Source organism: Pteropus medius, unplaced genomic scaffold (assembly GCF_902729225.1).
Source record: "Pteropus medius unplaced genomic scaffold, Ma_sr-lr_union100, whole genome shotgun sequence".
Lineage (NCBI taxonomy): Eukaryota > Metazoa > Chordata > Mammalia > Chiroptera > Pteropodidae > Pteropus > Pteropus medius.
Window position 1 is genome coordinate 922,936 of NW_024344561.1, and position 21,724 is coordinate 944,659.

The 21,724-nt window shown below is 52.7% G+C and overlaps 1 protein-coding gene across 2 annotated transcripts; it reads left to right on the forward strand.

The window, feature by feature from the left end:
• The first annotated feature begins 1,839 nt into the window (after positions 1–1,839).
• Positions 1,840–20,080, forward strand: TYK2 (tyrosine kinase 2). Of its 2 annotated transcripts, none has more exons than XM_039873225.1 (25): positions 1,840–1,937; positions 2,796–2,982; positions 3,305–3,520; positions 6,070–6,193; positions 6,320–6,467; positions 6,810–6,973; positions 8,574–8,940; positions 9,401–9,604; positions 9,693–9,850; positions 11,716–11,824; positions 11,924–12,113; positions 12,189–12,292; positions 12,389–12,571; positions 12,645–12,732; positions 13,420–13,547; positions 14,298–14,433; positions 14,517–14,671; positions 15,391–15,541; positions 15,950–16,047; positions 16,306–16,498; positions 16,825–16,943; positions 17,345–17,517; positions 17,732–17,849; positions 18,668–18,778; positions 18,867–20,080. In XM_039873225.1, the coding sequence occupies exons 3-25, from the start codon at positions 3,325–3,327 to the stop codon at positions 18,999–19,001; spliced, it is 3,552 nt and encodes a 1,183-aa protein (XP_039729159.1). In that variant the 5' UTR covers positions 1,840–1,937; positions 2,796–2,982; positions 3,305–3,324; the 3' UTR covers positions 19,002–20,080. The 2 variants fall into 2 exon arrangements, with proteins under 2 accessions (XP_039729159.1, XP_039729160.1); XM_039873226.1 differs by having other exon boundaries at positions 1,889–2,007.
• The last annotated feature ends 1,644 nt before the right edge of the window (positions 20,081–21,724 follow it).

Below are 21,724 nucleotides of genomic sequence, written 5' to 3' on the forward strand. Positions count from 1 at the left end.
CTGATCAACTGCACCTGTAAAAGATAAGTGATTCTGTAATGGCCATTACGAAACAAAACAACCATACGTTCTCTCACACACAAGAATGTTCCTTGTAGCGACAAAATTGGAAACCACATGAAAGGCCATCACCAGGAGAATGGACAATTAAGTTTTGAGCTATCTATTTGTACAGTTGGAATATGATATAGTAGAGAAAATGAGTGTTCTAGAGCTACTTGAGTCAATATGGATGAATCTCAAGAATGTGTCATTGAGTAAATAGAATCAAGGGGCAGAAGGACACACACAGTATGATATGTTTTTAAGTTGAAAAGTGTGCACGAAACAGCAATTTAATATTTGAAGATCTCAGCAAAGTAGTGAGGAAAGGAGTCATTAAAAAAGCTGAGGAAGTATCTTCCAGGCAGAGGGAAGTGTCAGTGCAAAGGCTCTGAAGCCAGGCTGTGCCTGGCGTGTTGGAGGCACAGAGAGGAGGCCCCTGTGGCCTAAGCAGAGTGACTGAGGGGGAGAGTGGGAGGAGGTGAAGGCAGGGAGGGGACAAGGGTGGGTCACGCAGGGCCTGTGGGCCACAGAAAGGAGCTGGGCTTTTTCTCTGAGCGAGGTAGAAGCGAGGAGTGTTCTGAGCAGAGGAGAAACTTGATCTGAACTCAGGTGCTCACAGGTGCCCTCTTGGCAATGCAGGAGGACAGACTGTGGGGGGCAAAGGCAGGAGCCCTGGAACAAGACAGAAGCCACTGTATTGGTCAAATGACAATGGGGCTTGACAGGGAAATGTGAGAAGCAGGCCGATTTTGCTGATGAACCAGAGGAGGGTGTGAGAGAAATGAGGAGTCAAGAAGGACCCTAAGATTTCTCTCCCTGAGCTATTTTTCTCTTGAGTCCTTCCATAGGTGGTCTGAGCAAGCACAATAAAATACAATTATGGTTTGTAAACTGGCCCCTGGTGCACAGAGGGCAAGGAGAGACTGAAGAAAGAGGCAGATCACTTCTGACTGGCAGGTGGTAGGTTTAATAAGTAAGAGAACTTACGTGTGAGTGTTGTCTGGGGCGGCCACGAGATGAGTACGTCTCTGCACCTGCCTGCCTGAGGGCTCCAAGGACTAAAGTTTGGTTAAGGAGAGGGTCTTTGGCACCACTCTGTGCCTGTTTCTTGCTCTGAGCAACGGGTATAAGAGATCCTACTAAGAGGACTGCCAGGATCAAATGAGATAACGCGTGTAGAATGCTCCGTGCATAGCCTTCTCGGCAAATGGCAGCGACTTGCTGTTTGTGGATTAGAACTCAGATCAGGTGGGACGTCCAAGCTGCTACTTTGATAGCAAGGGGACCTCAGACGACAGGGATGCAAGAGATCTGGAAAGGGCTGTGAGCGGGTGGGCCAGAAATGCCTCCGGTAGAGGGCGAGACAGAGCCTCAGCCAGCTAGGTGGGGCTAGACAGAGACAAGGAAGGATGGAATGGGGAGTCACATGCCAGAGGTTTGTAAGATTGAATGGCGTCCAGCTGCAACCATGATTACCAAGACGAGGATATGGGGCTTGCACCAGAGTTAGGGACGGAAGCCTGACTTGGGTTCACCGCCCAAGTGGACAATTGAGATCTCCGCATCGCGGGAAAACCATAGTTTCCCGCCTGCCTGTGTAGACCACCCACTTCCGCATCTCCGTCCACCCCGCGTCAGCCAGTGGTGGACGCTACAGCGCCGGACCCAGCCAATCACGGTTGAGCAAGAAAAAAAGCTTGCCACCAGGGCCCAATAGGAGTGCCCCGTTGCAGCAAAGGACCAATGCCTACGTGCGATGGGGAAGGGAGACGGCCAATGAGTGTGCCCGTCTCAAGTGGCCTATGGGAGGCGGTGTCTCGGCGGCGATCCGGCGGCGGCTGCCTTGGGCGGCAGGGCGAAGTCCCGGGTTCGAGCCAGGGTACTTCGGAAAGGTGAGTGTGGAGGAAGGCACGGAAGGGGCGCCTTTCCCCCGCACCGAGGTCATCAGAAAGGATGCAGCTGGTGAGAGGCGCGGGACTGGCCGCGTTTGGCAGATGAATCGAAGCACTTGCTGCCTTGGGACTGGTCGATGCCCAGTGGGTGCATGTCACGGTTCCTATAACTGCCAGCAGGGTTAGGAGTTTTGGATGTGTGGGGGGTGCAGCCTTACCGGGTGCACACCTCATCCCGACCCCATCGTCAAAGCTGGGCCTAGTCCCAATGGGGACGAGGAAGGAGGAAATGGGCACCCTAAAAGCCCCATCCCCACGTCTTATTTTAAACGTTAATAGGTAATAATAGCGAACATTTATTAAGGACCAACTGCATGCCAGGCTCTGTGCCGAGCCTTTTCCCTGCCCCATGTCACTGAATCCTCGCCACAACCCTTTGAGGGAGAGACCTTTCTATGCCCATTTTCCAGATGAAACAGGAGTAGAGAGAGGAGCTGATTCCCAAGGATTCCAACATTATGCTATTACAACATTCTCCTCTTCCATCACTGTTTGTCTTAAATCAGTAACATGGCGGAATTGTTGACAACCCCTCCCTGGAGATACTGGAGTCCTCAGGAGGCCTGGGCCCGGGGCCTGGCTTTTGAAAAGTACCGTAGCTGGACTGGGTGGGGAGAGAACTGAACACAAAACCCCTCCTCTCCTAGGCCCAGGGTAGTCCAGAGGTTCTTGGGGTTGCCCAGGGCGGGTGGGTGTGACAGGCGGGAGTCTTGGCCTGAAAGAGAAAAAAAGCAATCACGAGGATGAAACCAATAATAATGATTTTACTCTTGTTTTGTGGTATTTGTTATTTTTCAGGCCTGTTTCAAGGTCTATGCTGAATATATGCATATAAATATGCAGAACTGCATCGAAACGTCACGACCATCTTTTGATGGCAGCCCTCTCATCATCTCCATTCTCCAGATGGGGAAACTGAGGAGGCCCAGTGTGGCTAAGTGACTTGGCTGAGTTGACACAGACAGTGCCTAGATTCACACTCCAGGTCTGATTGACTACACCTGCCTGCCTGGTTATTTTGGGAATAATGGGTTCAAAGTAGATTTTTATATTGGCGCAAATTTGTACAATAAAGGGGTTGGGTGTTTTTGTTCATGACAGGTCTAATAGGTGGGGACACATACCCTAACTCCATCAAACAGGTTTGGAAACTGAGGCTCAGGGAGAGGAATCGGGTGCCTGAGGTCGCACGGCAAGGGAAGTCCAGACTCTTCCCCTTGGGCCTCAGTCTGGATGGGCAGCATGTTAAGGTGTTAACAGGAACCCCCAGGCTAAGACCTGGGGACTGATGGGCATTCCCTTCCCAGCCAAACCAGCTGTCAAGAGCATGCCTTTGTATCACTGGGGGGCCACAGCCAGGGACAGCAGGCCTGATGGGGACGGAACCCAGCTCACGGCCACCAGAGGAGGCCTGAAGGTATTCCTGCACTGGGCTGGCCCCGATGGTAGAGAGCCCTGGGTCACCTTCAGCGAGGCCACACTGACTGCAGAGGACGTCTGCATGCACATTGCACACAAAGTCGGTGAGTCCTGTGGTGGGGGTGGAGGTGCTGACAGCAGCTGGACCCCTGCCATCCGTTTTCCCATTTATTCAGCAGACATCGAGTGTGTACCTAATACGTGCCAGTCCCAAATCACTGGCTTTGTAGCACTTGTGTTCTAATAGGGAAATCAGCAAGAAATGCAATAAGTAAGAAAACCGTGTAGGAGGGCAGAGATAGATGATGGTGAAAAATTAAAAACTTGAGATAAGGGAGGGCGCCATGGAGATATCTGGGGAAAATGAGTACCAGGCAGTGGGAACAGCAAGTGCAAAGGCCTTGAGGTGGGAACTTACCAGCAATAGCTAGAGGCGAATGAGGGGAGACAAGAGTAGATGAGGATAAGGAGGTGATGGCGCAGGTCGTGCAGGGTCTTGTGGGCCTCAGGGAAGACTTTGGATTTTACTCCAAGTGAGGTGGGACTCTGAGCAAAGGAGGGACGTGACTGGACCAGGTGTTCACAGGTGCTCTCTGGCTGCTGTAGGGGGAACAGACTGGCGGATGAGGGTGGGATCAGGGAGACCAGGGCAGAGTTGATCTCTAGGTGGGGGATGATGGGGGAGAGGTCAGTCAGGTCGGATCTTATACTGCTTTAAACACTGGCGGGAGGAGTCAAGAGTTTAGACTACTTCTTGAGAGCGCTAAGGAACCAGGGAATGGCTGGGAGAGCCTACAGTGGATATACTCAAGAGTGTAATTGCTTCTGACAGAGGAGGAGAAGGTCTCTCCAAGGGAACTTTGCTTACATGCGCCTTCCTCTAGGATTTCCTCTCAAATTCCTTCCTCCACGGCTGGGTGGGAGCTTTCTGGTGGATTTCTACAACACCTTGTACTTTTCATTTGATGGCTGATTCTTAAAAGAACTCAAATAGATGTGCTCGGTGATGTGAAACATGTCTGGCAGAGCGAACAGTGCAGGTGGCCCAGAGAGCCTGATGTATTTAAGGAAGCAAACGACCTTAAGAGTGACTAGCATGTCAGTTTCAAGAATTTAGAAGGGGAACTAGGAATTGAAACCAGAGCATAACTGTCAGGGTCCAGGTCATGGTTCCTCTGTGGGCTTTTTCAGGGAGCAATAGGGAGGCGTGGAAGGTTTAAGCCAAAGAATAAAACAGATTGGCTCTTTAGCAGGTTGTCTCGCAAGGAGGCATTCTTCTTCTGCAGGAGGCAGTACACTGGGGTGCAGCAACTTTGGAGAGCAATTTGGCATCATCTAACATGACTGAAATATACATTTCTTGCGGCCATACAGTTCTACTCCTACATATTCACCCTACAGACACTCAGCTCACATGTTCCAGGAGACGTAGAGAATGTTCAGAGCTGTCTCATTTATCTTAGTAGAAAATGGGAGATGATCTCAAAGTCCCTTTGCAAGAGAATACACAAAAAAATAGAAATATAGTTGAGCGCTGGAGTACTATAAAGCCACAAAAATGGAATGCTACATGTATCGTCATGTGTGAAGCTTTAAAACCTATTGTGGCATGGAAAAGCAAATTGCAGATGGACACCTACGGTATAATACCACATTTCAAGTTTATAGTATTCAAGACTAGATTATAGAGGATATGAAAATGGTAAACTTTAGTTCAGGAGTGTGGGAGGTGGATGTAAGTGGGGGCTTCAATTGTACTTGCCAAGTTTCATTTCTTTATCTGGCGGCTGGTACTTAGGTGATTATAAATTATTCTGAAAGGACTATTTTAGATAAAAATTTTAGATGATGTGTATTTAAAAAGAGGTCTTGGGTGGCCAGTGTGGAGAATGACAGCAAGTCTGGAGGCTGGACTAGGCCTGGGCTTTGGATTTGAAGGAATTGAGTGGATCCCAGAGAGGCGAAGGATACACAAAGAGCAGGATTTGTACCAATTCGATGTGGAGAGGGTGGGAGGAGTTAAAGACAAAGGCCAAGTCCTGGCTTAAAGAACTGGGCAGAGGAGGGGCAGGTGTGGGGGCCTCGGATGAAACTTTTGGAACAAGCACGTCTAAGGGGGCTTGTAATGTCCAAGGGGAGACCGCCAGGAGGTAGTTGTGTATTTCTTTGGGTCTGGAGTTCAGAGAGAGAGATTAGAATAGAGTTGTGTTAGTCTAGGGTAGGTTTTGCTGCAGTAACAAGCAACCCCCCCGGATTTGCCTGGGTAAGACAGTGAAAGTTTATCTAAAATCTAATGTAGGTCAGATGGTTCACCTCTGTCTTGCAGCTTTGCTACCTGGCGCAAGGGGTCTCCAACATCCCTGGGGCAGGGAAGATGGCAGGAGGGCTTATTTCCAGGCCTGGAAGTATGTGCATCCCTTCTGCTCACATCCCATTAGCCAGAAATCTGTTCAATGGCCTCATCCAAGCTGCAAGGGAAGCTGGGAAATGTAGTCTCCTGTGAAGCCACAGCATGATCAACATATTGCATTGTCCTCTGTCAGCAGGGGAGGAGGCCGAGGGAAGGCTAATGAAGGGAGACAGCAGGTCTGGGGGCCCACTGGGCAGATTAGAGCAGACACTGACTCCTGATTTTGTTTCCCTCCTGTTGCAGGCATCACTCCACCCTGCTTCAGTCTCTTTGCCCTCTTCGATGCCCAGGCCCAGGTCTGGCTGCCCCCAAACCACATTCTAGAGGTCTCCAGAGATACAAGCCTGACGCTGCACTTCCGCATGAGGTAGACAAAAGCCTGTGGAAGGCTTGTCTCCTTTTTTTATTAGTCCCCTTCCTCTCCTGCACCCCACCTTTCTCAAGCTGGTCTGAATCCGTGCTCAGCCCCGCTGTGCCCCCTCCCTTCCTGCAGATTTTATTTCCGGAACTGGCATGGCACAAATCCTCAGGAGCCAGCTGTGTACCGCTGCAGGCCCCCAGGGGCCAAGGCTTCATCAGAACAGGCAGAGCAGGGCATGCGACTCCTGGACCCAGCCTCCTTTGAGTACCTCTTTGAGCAGGTGTGAGCAGGGCTAGGGAGGTACAATCATTTTGAGGGGGACTTAGGGACAGTTGAGGAGGCCCCACTTCCCTCCTCAATTATAGCTAATACATTTCAACTCGTGTCATCTGAAATCCTTTTTTCTGCCTGAACCAAAGGGTTTTGAGACTCTCAGAGCTGCACAGGAAAGAGTGCTGTGACCGATCAGTGATGAGGCATAGGGCTGGGCAGAGGAGGCGTGCTTGCTGTGTGTTTGGCTTTTCTAGAAAATGGGACGTCCCTCCACTCCCCAAAGTGGCCAGAAGCTGGCGAGTGAACAGGTTCTCAAGCCTCCCTTTCAGTTCGATTTCTCCATCCCTAGGGCAAGCATGAGTTTGTGAATGACGTAGCATCGCTGTGGGACCTGTCGAACGAGGAGGAGATCCACCACTTTAAGAATGAGAGCCTGGGCATGGCCTTTCTGCACCTCTGCCACCTCTCTGTCTGCCTTGGTGTTCCCCTAAAGAAGGTGGCCAGAAAGATCAGGTATCTGGGAATGGGGCAGAGACACTGTGAAGGCGGCTGGAAATACCCGGACATTGAAGGGCCAAGGCAGGCCTTGCATACTGCCATGCCTTCATTCATTCAGCAGACATTAATCAAGCACCTACTGTATGCTGGCACTAGTTCTGGGTGTTGAGGACAAACAGTGAAGAAGCCCTCCTGGTGCTCACATCTGGTGAAGGAGACAGGCAATAAAGAGAATAAGAGTAAATATATAATGCTTTCGATGGCGACAAGTGCGATGGGGAAAAATTGAGCAGGAAAAGAGGAAGAAAGGGAGTGTCGGGGTAGTCAAGGGAATTCCTCACCGAGCAGGCGACATTCACATTCAAAGATTTGAAGGAAATGAAGAAGGGAGCCATGTCAGTATCTGGGAGAAGAGAATTTTATATAGATGAAACAGCCAGTGCAAAGGCCCTGAGGTTGGACTGTGCTTGATACGTGTTGGAGAAAATGTGGCTAGAGCAGGCTGAGGTTGGAGAGCTCCCTATAATTCAAGGGAAGAAAGGCACTAGCCACACTCACCTTCACTGCCTACTGCTGGGGCAACCAGGGCACACTGCCTGGAAGAGGCAGCAGGAGAGCTAGGTCTTTCAAGACCAGCAATTCTTAAAGCACATATTTTTCAGTCACCATCATGTTATTGCTCTGGATGACTAGGGCTGTGACAGAGATCTAGGAAGCCCAGAGGAGGCAGCCTATCCAGCCTGGAGATCAGAGAACACTTCCCAGGGGAGGTGATGTTTCTGCTGAGACCTGAAGATCGAGTTGGTTTTTTCCAGATGTGGACTGCATCAGCAATGCATTTTAGGCAGAGAGAACGGTATATACAAAGGCCCAGAGGCAAAAAGTGGCAAAAGCCTGTTCCCAGGGGAACTGAGTTTGGAATACGATTGCCCATGTGCAAGAGTCAGCAAGGCAGTAGTTGGGGGGCCTTTTTCCTACGCAGGGTTCCTGGCTTGGAAGTGGAGGCAGCTAGAACCTCAGGCTTTCGGATCTCTCTGGTCAAGGGGTTGGGGAGAGAGCTTGGGACATGGAGACTAAGGCTTGGATACCTGTACTCTAGGGGAGCTATGCTAGTGGTTGTGTGCAAGGCAGCTGATGGGGGTCTGGGGGAAAGCATTTTTAAGGAGCAGAAGAACCCCCAAGAGTTGTGCCTTTTATTGATAATCATAAGAGTAATAGTAAAAACAATGACTTCTCTAATAAAAACAGCTGACACTGATATGGTCCTTACTATGTGCCAGTCAGTAGTCCTAATTCTGTCATCAGCCCTACAAGTGGGCGCTGTTTGAACCCATTTTACACATGAGCAGACAGAGCCCTTTAGAGCGTAAGGAAGTTGCCCAAGAGCTGGGATTTTAGCCCTGCAGTCCCCTCCTGAGTTCTGGGCCCTGGGCCCCGACACCACCCAGCCTCCCTATGCGGGCCCTTTATCGTGCTCTCTTTCCACCTCACAACAGCCTGCCCGTTTTATAGATGAGGCAGCAGAGGTTCAGAAAGGTTAAGCCATTCGCCCCATGTCACCCAGCCATGCCTGTGACCCAGGCACGGGACCAGCCCCTCCTGCTTGTCCCCACAGCTTCAAAGACTGCATCCCACGCTCCTTCCGGCAACAGATCCAGCAACACAACGCGTTCACACAACTGCGCCTGTGGATCATCTTCCACAAGTTCCTGTGGGCCTTCCAGCCAGGCCACCTCTCCCAACAGGTCATCATGGTCAAGTACCTGGCCACACTCGAGCGGCTGGCGCCCCGCTTTGGCTCGGAGCGCGTGCCTGTGTGCCACCTAGAGCTGCTGGCCCAGGCCAAGGGGAAGCCGTGCTACGTCGAGGATAGCAGTCAGGCCCCTCCGGACCCTGGGCCCGAGTCTGCTCCAGGACCCCCTACCCATGAGGTGCTGGTGACTGGCACTGGTGGCATCCGGTGGCGGCCAGCACAGGCAGAGGTGAGCACGGCACGTCTTCGAGGGGTCCAGGTAGGGCTGGGCAGGGGCTCCTGTTCAGTCTTGGCCTCGGTCTCTGAGGGGAGTAGTGGTAAGCCCTTTCTCGACATGGCTTTGGGTTGTGTGTCCTTCTGTCCCCTGGGGTCTGTTTCTTGGGGAGTGTCCTGTTTGCCTGCCCTCTGGGGACCTGATTTCTGGGGTCTGCACCTCTGGGAACCCCTTTGGTATCTGGGGGTCAGAGGGCTTGGATTCTCCTCTCTGCCTTCCCTGAGGTTCTGGCTTCTGGCATGTGTATGTCTTGGTGGTATGTTCCCTGTCCCACTTGTGACACCAGGACTTGAGGGGATGTGCTTGAGAAGATTGCCTGGTCCCTCCAGCTCCAGCCTCTCCTCAGAGGGAATGTGCAGGGACTAAACAGGTACATCTCTGCTCAAATCTACCCACCGCCATGCTGGATCTCCAGGGTCCCAGTGGTGGTGATGGTGGCAGGAGAAGGAATCCCCATGCCGGCTCATCTGGGAAGAAAATGAAGGCCCAAGAGTCAGTCACCCAACCTGTGGACAGGCTGCAGGAGGCGCCATGGACCTACTTCTGTGACTTCCAGGACATCACCCACGTAGTACTGAGAGAATGCCATGTCAGCATCCACTGTCAGGACAAGTGCCTGGTGAGGCCCAGGACTAGGGGCTGGGCTGGGGGTGGGGGTGCAGTGCCTCCAGCCTGCGACACCTGCCTGACATCCCCCTGACCTACAGAAGCTGACTCTGCCTTCCCGGGCCGTGGCCCTGTCCTTGGTATCACTGGTGGATGGCTATTTCCGCCTGACGGCCGACTCAAACCACTACCTATGCCATGAAGTGGCTCCTCCACGGCTGGTGATGAGTATCCAGGATGGTGTCCACGGACCCCTGCTGTGAGTGCCCGGAAAGGCAGCTGGGTGGTGTGGGCCATGGTGGCAGCAGCTGCCAACTAGACCCAGAGCTCTGGGAACTGTGAGACGCAAACGAGGTGTGTGCACATGTTTCTGTGCATTCATGTCTCAGTGTGCGCCTGTGTGTGCAGCTGTGTGTGCATGCATTTGCATGAGTGTGTATGTGCACACACGTGTGCAAGCGTTTGTCTAGTGTGTACCTATAGGTGTGAACACGTGTGTTTGTGGGTGCATGCATTATATATGCAAGTATTCACTCATACTACCGTGTGCATCAGTTTGTATTTGTGTGTGCTTGTGTGAGTGCACGTGTGGAAGTGCACTCACATGTGCTTGCCTTGTGTACACGCACATGTGTGAGCATGCTATGAGTGTGCATGCATGTGTGTGCATGCATACAAGTGTGGCACACTGGGAGTTACAGGGAGAGAGAGGGCACCTGCAATGAGAGGGGTGGTGTGTCATGATGGGAGAGTCTGAGTTTGGGACTGTCACTGAGTGGATGTTTAACAGCCCATTTGGTGTGCAGCTGTGTCACTGCTTAGTGACTATGTATAAAATTATCAATGCATTTTTTTCACACGCAATGAGATGGGTGATTTTTGAGGGGCTGTGTTACACAAACACTGGTGGCCATTCAGAGAGCAGGGGTGTGTCTGTCACTGAGCTATTCTGTTTGGACTTGTAGGGCTGAGAATGTGTAGTATCAGAGCTTATGCAGTCATCAGATGCACGTGTGGCTGTCCTGCATGCTGCCAGGTCATGGATTGTGACTGTCGGCGTCTGGCCATTGGCCTTGTGCCTGGGTGTCCCCTGTCCTATGTGTAACTCTGAGATGGGTGCCTGGGAGTTTTTAAGAGATCTGACCCCTCTGAGTCTCATCTCTACACCAGAGGAGGATGAAGTGGCCATTTCACCTCATGAGACTATGGCTGTGCCTCGTCACAGCTAGGTGTGTGCAGGTCTGTGGGCCATGTCAGCGTGTTTTAGTCCGTTCATGCTGCTAGAACAGAATACAACAGACTGGGGCGGCTTAGAAACAGCAGACATTTATTTCTCACGGTTCTGAAGGCCAGAAGTCCAAGTTCAGGGTACCAGCAGATCTGGTGTCTGGTGAGGGCCCACTTCCTGGTTCAAGACAGTGGTCTTCTTGCTGTGTCCTCACATGTGAAAGGGGGCATGGGAGCTCATTGGAGTCCCTTTTATGGGGCATTAATCCTATACAAGAGGGCTCCGCCATTATGACTGAATCGCCTTTCAGAGGCCCCATCTCCTAATACCATCCCATTGCGGGTTAGGGCTTCAACATACGAACTTTAGAGGGACACGAACATTTAGTCTGTAGTAGCATATGAGCCACCATGTGTGTAGGTGCCTGGACCTGTGTAGTTGTGTCACCTTGTAGTGGTTGTTTGTGCTTGTAACAGTTGTCACCTCTGGGTCTGGGATGTCGATGCTCCTGTGTCACCTTGTTATACTGGGTAAGTGGCTGTATCTGTGATCATTGTCCTTTGAGTGTACGACAGACAGTCCATGGTATGTCACTCTGTGAGCTGGCTGTGTCTGCGGCTGGGTGTATGCCATGGGTATTTGACAGCTATTTCCTGTCTCTGTGTGTGTGTGTGCTGTGTCAGTGATGGTATCTGACAGTTGTAACGCACAAGTGTGTGCCTGTTCTTGTGCCTGTGTCTCCATGTGAGTTGTCTTGTGTGACAGTTATATTGGTGTGTGTCCCAAATTCAGTGTCATCACATAAGCGACAGCTGAGAATGTGCCCCTCTGTGCAGGTTTTGTGTGTCATTATTGCCAGGTGCTGCCCCCTGACGCTGCCCCCTTGTCCCCCACAGGGAGCCATTCGTGCTGGCCAAGCTGCGACCAGAGGATGGCCTCTATCTCATCCACTGGAGCACCAGCCACTTCAACCGCCTCATCCTTACGGTGGCCCAGAAAGACCAGGTGGGACAGGGGCAGGGGTCCTGGGCTGTGGCTGGGTACAGTCCCTGCCTGAGCCCCTGCTCGTTGCCCTCACCCTGCCACCTGCCTCCCTGCCCCCAGGCACCTGGCGGACAGTGCTTGCGCCTGCGGAAGTTCCCCATTGAGCTGCATGCAGGGACCTTTACGCTGGAGAGCTGGGACAGGTCCTTCCCCAGTGTGCGTGAGCTTCGGGCTGCCCTGCAGGGCTACTTGCTGCGGGCCGGTGATGACTGCTTCTCCCTGCGCCACTGCTGCCTGCCACAGCCAGGAGGTAAAATGGGGTGCACGGTGGATAGGGCGGCAGCTCCCCCATGCCGGCCCTCAATGACTTTGCTCTCACCGCCAGAGATCTCCAACCTCATCATCAGGTGGGGGCCTGAGGCCAGCACCAAGCCTCTCGGCCTCAGCCAGCTCAGCTTCCACCGGGTCTGCCAGGATGACATCACCCAGGTGTGTGCCAGTGTGGAGGCCCTGAGGGCCTGTGGGCTCTGGGGAGGGCAGCTACCAGCTGCTGTCATGGAGATGTTCCCTGTCATGTTTTCCTAGCTGTCCCACTTAGGCCAGGGCACAAGGACCAATGTGTATGAGGGCCTCCTGAGAGTGGGTGACAGAGGACCTGAGGAAGACAAGGCAGATGGTGGGGATTCCCCCACAGCAGGCAGGGGCCATGGGCAGGAGCTGCGAGTGGTGCTGAAGGTGCTGGACCCCAGCCACCATGGCATCGCCCTGGTAAGTGAGCATAGCCAGAGGGCAGGGGGATGGGGAGATGTGTGCGGCCACCTGATCTGGCCTGTCCCCACAGGCCTTCTACGAGACAGCCAGCCTCATGAGCCAGGTATCCCACATGCACCTGGCCTTCGTCCATGGCGTCTGCGTGCATGGCTCCAAGAGTGAGTGGGCCCCAGCACACCCCGACTCTCGACTATATCCTGTGTTCCATCCACCACCCAGATACCTCTACAGCCCAGCCCCTACCTGCCCTCTGACCCCATCGGACCTGTGACACCATGCAGACCCCAGCCTGGTTGGAAACCCCAATCCTCCCAGACTTCAGCCTCTGCCCCACCCCCACCTCTACCCCTACTCTGTGTGTATCTCAAAACTCTTTGCACAGAGCGACCCCAACCAGCACCCAGAACCTGAAGCCCATGTGTCCCTTTTTCCTGCTTCCCCCCCAGTGCCAGCTTACAACCCAACCCTGCATGCTTTCCAACTCTGAGCATCCCGGCCCTGTGGGATCCCAGCATCACTTATGCCCCAGCCTCCAGCTCCATACCTCTACTGTCTGCACCCACCCCCAGCTCCCCTGTCCTGTCCTCACCTTTGTCACTGGCCGTTGACTCTATGCCCCAGATCCACCCTGGACCGAAATGCCACCATTCGCCTCTGCCTTACCCTGCACCTACCTAAGCCTATGCTCCATCCTGCATTTCTCCTCTCCCCAAAGTCACTCCTAAGCCCCCCACACGCCCCTGCCCAATAGCTTCCCTACACATAGCCCCAGCCCCCATGTCCTGCCCCCAGTGCCCTGAAGGGTGGAGGCAGGTGGGTGGCCCTGCAGTGGCTGGCCTTTACAGACATCATGGTGGCAGAGTACGTGGAACATGGACCCCTAGATGTGTGGCTGCGGCGGGAGAGGGGCTGCGTGCCTGTGGCCTGGAAGGTGGTGGTGGCCCAGCAGCTGGCCAGTGCCCTCAGTTACCTGGTGTGTAGCCTGTGGGTGGGGCCTGGGTTGGCGGGGAGGGCCAGGGTGGCCTCAGCACTGGGTATAGAGACCTCAGTACATCCTTCAGTCCACACACTGGCCCCAGGAGATCTTCCCATGAACTTCCTCTGCTCACACACCCATGTGGCTCCCATCTCTCCCAAGAGAACACCTAACCTCTCCGTTTGGTGTCTGAGGCCCTGTGGGGCCTGGCCTCAGCTGTCTGTCACTCTCTCTTGCCATTCATGCCCCTCCTAGTCCAGTCACTCCAGTTTTCAGAGCATCCTCCACGTGCCAGGCTCTGTCTTAGACCTTGAGGGTACACAAAGAACAAAACAGACATCTCCATCCTTGGGGAGCCAGTATTTTAGTTGGAAGGGATACATGAGAAATAATAATTAAGTACATTACAGAACATGTTAGAAAGTAGTAAGAACCATGGGAGAAAAGCAGGGGTGCAGTTAAGGAGTTGCTGAGGTTGGGGAAGAGAAGTTTTAAGTAGCTGGTTTGGGGAAGGAGCAGGCCTGACATGGGTTTGAGTATAGCAGCGGGGTCCTCTGGCCTTTGTCCCTGGCCAACAGCCTAGGCCACCAGCTCTAGGAGAACGAGAAGGACCCACTGGGCACCCAATGATGCCCAGTCACAATGACAATGTGATTGTCTCTTCCACATGGTCTGTCCCTGTGGGATGGTGTGGGGACAGGATCTGTGGGTCCCCAGTGGTCATGCTCCCTCTTCTTCCTACCCCAGGAAGACAAGAGCCTGGCGCATGGTAATGTGTGTGGCCGGAACATCCTGCTGGCACGTCCAGGGTTGGCGGAGGGCACCAGCCCATTCATCAAGCTGAGCGACCCCGGCGTGGGCCTGGGTGCCCTCTCCAGGGAGGGTGAGGACCGGGACAGGGCTGGGCAGGGGGACCAGCTTCCCCCACTCCTTTCACCCTCCATGACCTCTGGCCCTGGCCCCCAGAACGGGTAGAGCGGATCCCCTGGCTGCCCCCGGAGTGCCTGTCTGGTGGGGCCAACAGCCTCAGCACAGCAGCTGACAAGTGGGGTTTTGGCGCCACCCTCCTGGAGATCTGCTTCAACGGGGAGGCTCCCCTGCAAGGCCGCAGCCCCTCCGAGGTACATCCGGGGACCCTTGGGCCCTTCCCACAAAGAGGCCAGCACGTCCAAGGAGTCTAGAGGGCACATTCAGGGTCCAGAGCTGCCCACTCTGGCCTGTGGCCTCACATACATTGCCTTATCCCTTTGAGGTTCCATCAGGTTATCTGGTAATTGGAAATAACTGTAGTTCCTACCTCATAAGGTCATTGTGGCACACAGCAAATAAGTGATGTGTTTCAGTTTTAAACACAGTGGCCAGGGCAGCAATGGGGCAGTCGCAGGCTGTAGTGGGGAAGGTGTCCCAGAGGCTACCCCTGACCCAGCCGAGGGGTCAAGCAAGGCTTCCCAAAGGAGTTTTTAATCTAAATGCAGAAACACTGCAATGGCTCAGGCCAGAGAAGGGCAGCCTAGGCACAGCCTGTGCAGATGCATTCAGGAAGCTGCATCTGCTGAGCTTCCTGCAAGCAGAGGGGGTGGAAGCCAGGAAAGGAAGGGCCAAGTGTGAGATGCTCCACATAGCAGTCTGCTGGACTTGGGTTCCAGTCCTGGCTCTCTGGTGGCAGGCAAGTTGGCTTCTCTTTGCCAAGGCTCAGTTACTTCATCTGTAAAGTGGAGATGACAGAACAAGGACCTGGCCAGTCCAGCCCTGTTGCTGGGGGGGTTTGACTCTGCCTCTTGGGAAAGGGGACTTGGGAGGGGGCGGGGTCACTGACTCCTTCAGGTTCCCTTCCCCACAGAAAGAGCACTTCTACCAGAAGCAGTACCAGCTGCCTGAACCCTCGTGCCTGGAGCTGGCCATGCTTACCAGCCAGTGCCTGACCTATGAGCCAGCCCAACGGCCGTCCTTCCGCACCATCCTGCGTGACCTCACTCGGCTGCAGCCTCAAAGTGAGCCTTACCCCTGTGCTAGGTCCTTGGGTCAGGCGGAGGGACCAAGATTCCTGCTGATGCAGGCACAGTGCACCCAAGGTGTCTACAGTGGTTCAAGGTGTGTGCCGGATTCTAATTCACTCCGTGGGGGAATGCCCCAAGTTCTTAATGTTTTGCCTGGGGATAGCCACACTTATTTGGATAATTTTTTGTTGTTTTCTCTTGGTGAAAATTTTGTGCCCCTGACCCAGTCTCAGAACTTCCCAGGTATCGATTTGATGCAGCCAACTCTGCACTTCGGACCAGTTTTGCAAAAAAAGTTTCTTTACTTCTGGGTAGATACTCGGGGAAGCCATCACCTACTTCCTGTGTGGGTCTGCTAGGTAAAGGGCCAGGGTCCAGCTTCATCCACTGTGGCTCTTCCAGATCTTGATGATGGCTTGGCTGTGAATCCAGACTGTCAGGCGTCAGACCCCACTGTTTTCCACAAGCGCTATTTGAAAAAGATCCGGGATCTGGGCGAGGTGAGGGCGGGGCCAGGGGCGGGACCTAGCTGTTAGAATGCCCGCCTGGTGGGGTTCCAGTCTTAAGGAAAATCCTGCGGAAGGGTGTGTGTTGGGGGGGGCGGGGCCTGGCCCAGAAGACCCTCAGCTTTAAGGGAGGCCTAGGACCCAAGGAGACCCAGCAACACCGAGTAGATGGGGTCTAGGATTTTCCACAGACCAGTCTGGAGGTGCCCGGGGAGTCGGGGGTGGGGCCGACCATTACGCGTTCTTGGCCAGGGTCACTTTGGCAAAGTCAGCCTGTACTGCTACGACCCGACCAATGACAGCACTGGCGAGATGGTGGCCGTGAAGGCCCTTAAGGCGGGCTCCGGCCCCCAGCTCAGCACCGGCTGGAGGCGGGAGATCGACATCCTGCGCACGCTCTCTCACGAGAACATCGTCAAATACAAGGGCTGCTGCGAGGACCAAGGTGGGCGGGGCCGGGGGGATCGTGAGCGGTGGCGGGGCGGGGCTAGAGCTTGGGGCAGGGCCTGGCCAATTAGACCCTCTCAATCCCAGGCTGGAGGAAGCGGTTTGTGGGGCACCAAGGTGCAAGTGGTCGGGCTGCCTCCTTTCTATCTAGGGGGGCGTTCTGCTAGGGCCAAGATGGGCGGGAGCCACTGCCAGCTCAGGGTGGGTCCATCCCACCCGAGGACTGGGCCTAGTGTGAGCGAGTCTTGGCCTTCCCCACCTTGGGGTGGGGGACAGCAGGGTTCAGGGTGGGCGATCCCTGGCCCCTGCCTCTGTCTCCGTCAGGCGAGAAATCAGTGCAGCTCGTCATGGAGTACGTGCCCCTGGGCAGCCTCCGAGACTACCTGCCCCGGCACAGCGTTGGCCTGGCCCAGCTGCTGCTGTTTGCTCAGCAGATCTGCGAGGTGGGGCTGCCCGCCCCTGCTCGCAGAACCTGCATCCTACTCTGGCCTGAGTGTCCCATCCGTTTGCTTGCCTGACCCCGCCCCTAGGCCGACTTTCCAACAGACTTGTCCATTCAGCGATCACTTGGCCACACCCGCGCCAGCCGGGCCCCCAGCTACTTAGTTTTCACTCTCAGAGACTCCCTTCCCTCGCTTGGCCACGCCCCGCAGCCCGGTCCCTCCCAATTTGCCCCGCTCCTGCTCAGAGTCCCTTGGGTGGCCCCAGCCCTTTTCCCTTTTGCTCCATTCTCCCCGTCAATTTGCTTGCTCTCGCGCCCCGTCTCGGCAAGCCTGGCCTGACTGCTCCCCAGCCATCCTGGTCACAGCTCCTCAGACCAGGCCCTGCCCGCCCCCCCACCCAGGGCATGGCCTACCTGCACACGCAGCACTACATCCACCGAGACCTGGCTGCGCGCAACGTGCTGCTGGACAACAATAGGCTGGTCAAGATTGGCGATTTTGGCCTAGCCAAAGCTGTGCCTGAAGGCCACGAGTACTACCGCGTGCGAGAGGATGGGGACAGTCCTGTGTTCTGGTGACTAGGAAGACCCAGACGATAGTGGTGGGCAGGGTCATTTGGAGCATACAGGGGTGGAGGAGGTGGACGCTGGGGCCTCAGGTGACAGGGCTTGGTTCTAGTGAAACTGCCCCCTCCAAGGGCGGGGCCCTAAAGGGCTAGAGGGCTCCCTAGCCCCAGATAAGGACTTCAGCCTGTTCTGGCCCAAGGCCTGACTGCCCCCTCCCCTCAGGTATGCCCCAGAGTGCCTGAAGGAGTGTAAGTTCTACTATGCATCTGACGTCTGGTCCTTTGGGGTCACCATGTATGAACTGCTGACCTACTGTGACTCCAGCCAAAGCCCCCCTTCGGTGAGAGCCAAGCCTCTACCCCCACCCCATACTGGAGGAGTTAGAAAGGCATGCATTCAATTCCCAGCTTAGCAAGTGCTTAATCCACCTGAACCTCACAGTCTCTGTAAAATGGGCCACTGAAAATTCCAGGGGCTTTGTGGCAGAAACTCCACTCAAATAGGAACAGCTTATTCCGCTATTTGCAAACTCCAGCATATAGTTGGTACACGGCTTGATCTAGACTCTCAGGAGTCATCGTGAATCCTATTTTCTCCGTCCCTCAGCTCTGCTGTATTCTATGGTAGCATCTCTCAGGCAGACCATCTCTCTGTTGCTGCAACAGTGCCCCCCCTCCCAGCCCTCCAGGAACCCATTCTCCCCAGCTGAAGGGAACAAGTGTCCTCTTTCCAGGTGAATTCTCAAGGCCCTAATGGTCCCAGCTTGGCTCGTGTCCTCCAGGGAGCCAACCACTGTGCAGCCACGAGCCACACTATTGGCTGGGCCAAGGCTTTATTCCCAAAGCCAAGCAGAGCACCTTTGTAGGAGGAAAAAAAAAATCTGGGGCAAGCGAAACAAGTTGCTGAGAGGCTTAATAACAGCAAACACCTGATTCAGACTTTGTGCATGTTTCTTTCACAATCACCCCAAGTGTTAGAAGTTATTACTTCATTTCACAGATGAGAAAACAGGGCTAAAGAGATGAAGTCTTAAGCCCAAAGTTAGGCAACTGAGAAGTGATAGAGGTGGGACTAGAACCCCTGCAGTCCCGCTTCAGGCTCCTGACTTCCGCCTAGACAACGCTGACTCTTGAAGAGCTTGTCTTGTGTCTTCTCTAGAAATTTATCGAGCTTATAGGCTTCACCCAGGGGCAGATGACAGTACTGAGGCTCACAGAGCTGCTGGAGCGAGGAGAGAGGCTGCCGCGGCCAGAGAAATGTCCCTGTGAGGTGAGACACTCCCCCACTCCATTCTCCTGCTCCCACCACTGGACTGTGGACAGAACAGCGACCGCAGCTCCACATTTTCCTCCCGCAGATCTATCTCCTCATGAAGAAGTGCTGGAAGGCAGAGGCCTCATTCCGCCCAACCTTCCAGAACCTCATACCCATCCTGAAAACAGCCCACGAGAAATATCAGGGCCAGGCCCCCTCGGTGTTCAGTGTCTGCTGAAGCTCGCCAGTGGCTCTGCCTTGGGGCATGGGAGCAGGCAGTTCCCACAGAGAGGGCCTCCCACTCCCTCTCCAGCAGGGGGAAGTTGGCCTCACCCACTCCCTGTGCCTTAACCTGTCTTGGGATGCCACCTCTGCGACCTGATTTTCCTTGTCTTCATCCATCTGGTCTGCTATAACAATACCACAGAGGATGGTTTGTAAACAACAGTCATTTATTTCTCACAGTTCTGGAGGCTGGAAAGTCCAAGATCAAGGTGTCGGCATGGTCGCATTTGGGTGAAGGCCCTCTTCCTCATTCATAGCCTGTGCTTTCTCGCTGTGTCCTCAAGGTGATGAGGGATCTTTCTGGAGCCTCTTTTTTGAGGGCACTTATCCCATTCATGAGAGACCTAGCACCTCCCAAAGGCCCACCTCCTAATACCATCACATCTGGCATTTGGATTTCAATATAGGAATTTTGAGGGGACAAACATTCAAACCATAGCCTCTTCCATGGTCATGAGCCTGACACAGGCCCTTGAAGGACTCAGGACAAGCAGGGAGCTAATTAGGCCCTTGAATACAATCTTTATGCCTTCCCTCAGCTCCTGCCCATAGAGCCCACCATCTCTCCACTAAGCTGGTAATAAACTCCCATTTCCTCTGCTGGAGTCTGTGGTCCTCGAGCCCTTCAGCAAGTGTCTGCTGTCCTCGTGTCTGCAGCTAGAGCAAGACACTCACTGCAGAAGAAGCCAGGTTCAACTATTCAACCTTTGCTCACCTCTAAATCACTAGCTAGCAGTTAGATCAGTGCCAGGAACACACAAGATGCTCAGTAACAACTTAAATATACCAACAAAAGATTTGGGGGAAGGTGCACGCCATGTAGCTAAGACTTGACCAGTTTCACCCTTTCCTCCATGTGCAACCTCGAGCAAGTGACTTTCCCTCTCCGTGCCTCATTTCTCAACTATGAGCTGGGGACGGTCATACTTGCTACCTCAGAGGACTAACATAAAGAGCTGTGAGGTTGAGTATGTCAAATGCTTAGCAGAGAGACTTGCAAAAAAGTGCTTAATAAACATTTGATCTTGTTAATCTGGTGTTTGCCAAAGTGTTTCTACTTAATAGGTGTACCTGAGATGGGTTACGTGTCAGCTGCATTGTGAAAGGCAGTTAATTTGCTTTCCCGCAGGACATCTCAAGACCTTGTGCATTGAAGCTCTTCTGAACAGACAAGTCCACACTATCTAGTGGCATTTGCTTTTTGTAACAGTTTTCAAAATTAAATATTCTTTATAGTTATAAATCTTTTTTTGATAGGTAATATCGATATAGGCAGGGAAATGTTTTCCTCCTCTATCCATCAACCACCACTGTCACCTCCCTGGAAACAACTAATGTCATCTGGTTTCCTGTTTTTGCTTCCAGAGACATTTTAACCAGATACAAGGAAATCTGCACACATATTACGCTTTCTCATCTTTTGCAAGAATAGTAGCACGTGCAACTAACTATATGGAGCTATAGTCTGTATCCTTGCTATTTTTTTTTTCCACATTATAGGTCTTGGAGATGGTCCCTTATATCTGGGCAGACAACATTTCCTTGTTCTATTTGCTGGTTATGTTATAGTCCATCATTGAGATGTTACCAGCATTTGTTCCCTGCTGGAGTTAACGTCATTTCTAATCCTTTGCCGTGCCCAAGATGCTACTGCAGTGAGTAACCGTGTGTGCACATCGTTTCACCCATGTTCAAGGGGCTCTGTAGGACAGATGCCCAGCTGCTTGCAGGATCTAGCCTGGCAATTGAGAAAGACGTTGCCATGAGGATATGTTTTGGTATTCGAAAGGGCATATCTCTGCTCTTTTTAAAAAAAAATTATCTTGGCTTATTCTTGCACAGTTCCTTTAAAAAATTTTTTTATTATGAACAATTTAAAGCATATGCAAAAAAAGGGAGACTAACGTGATGAACTTTTACTTAACCAACAGCCAGCACCATTTCCAACACCCATGGCCAGTCACGTTTCAACTCTACCCCTGCCACTGGATCATTCTGAAGCAAATCCCAGATATTATATCATTTTATACGTAAAAACTTCCATATGTACCTCAAAAAGATGTAACCATGAACAATAACTACAACATTATTTATTATCACACCTGAAAAGTTCAACAATAATTCCTTAATATCACTATGTAGCCTGTGATTTCCCCAAATGTCCCTTAAATATCTCGATAAACATTTTCTTTATCCAGTCTTCTGCTGATGGGCACTTGGGTTGTTTCTACCTTTTGGCTAGTGTGAATAATGCTGCCGTGAACATTGGTATGCAGATATCTGTTTGAGTCCCTGCTTTCACTTCTCTTAGGAGATGAATTGCTGGATAATTCTATGTTTAACATTTTTAGGAACAAACAAAGTTTTCTATTTGTACCAGCAAAATAAGAGGGTTCCGGTTGCTCCACATCCTCACCAACACTTGCTATTTTCCGGTTTATTGTGCCTTTTGTTGGTAGCCATCCTAACAGGTGTGAAGTGCTATCTCACTGTGGTTTTGATTTGCATTTTCCTAATGGCTAGTGTGATATTGAGCAACTTTTCATGTATTTATTGGCCATTCGTATAACTTCTTTGGCAAAATGTCTATTTAATTCTGTCAGCTGAAAAATAATATCGACTAGGTGTTTCATCACCAGAAAGGACTTATTGGGGAAAAAGAAAAAGTTGCAACCC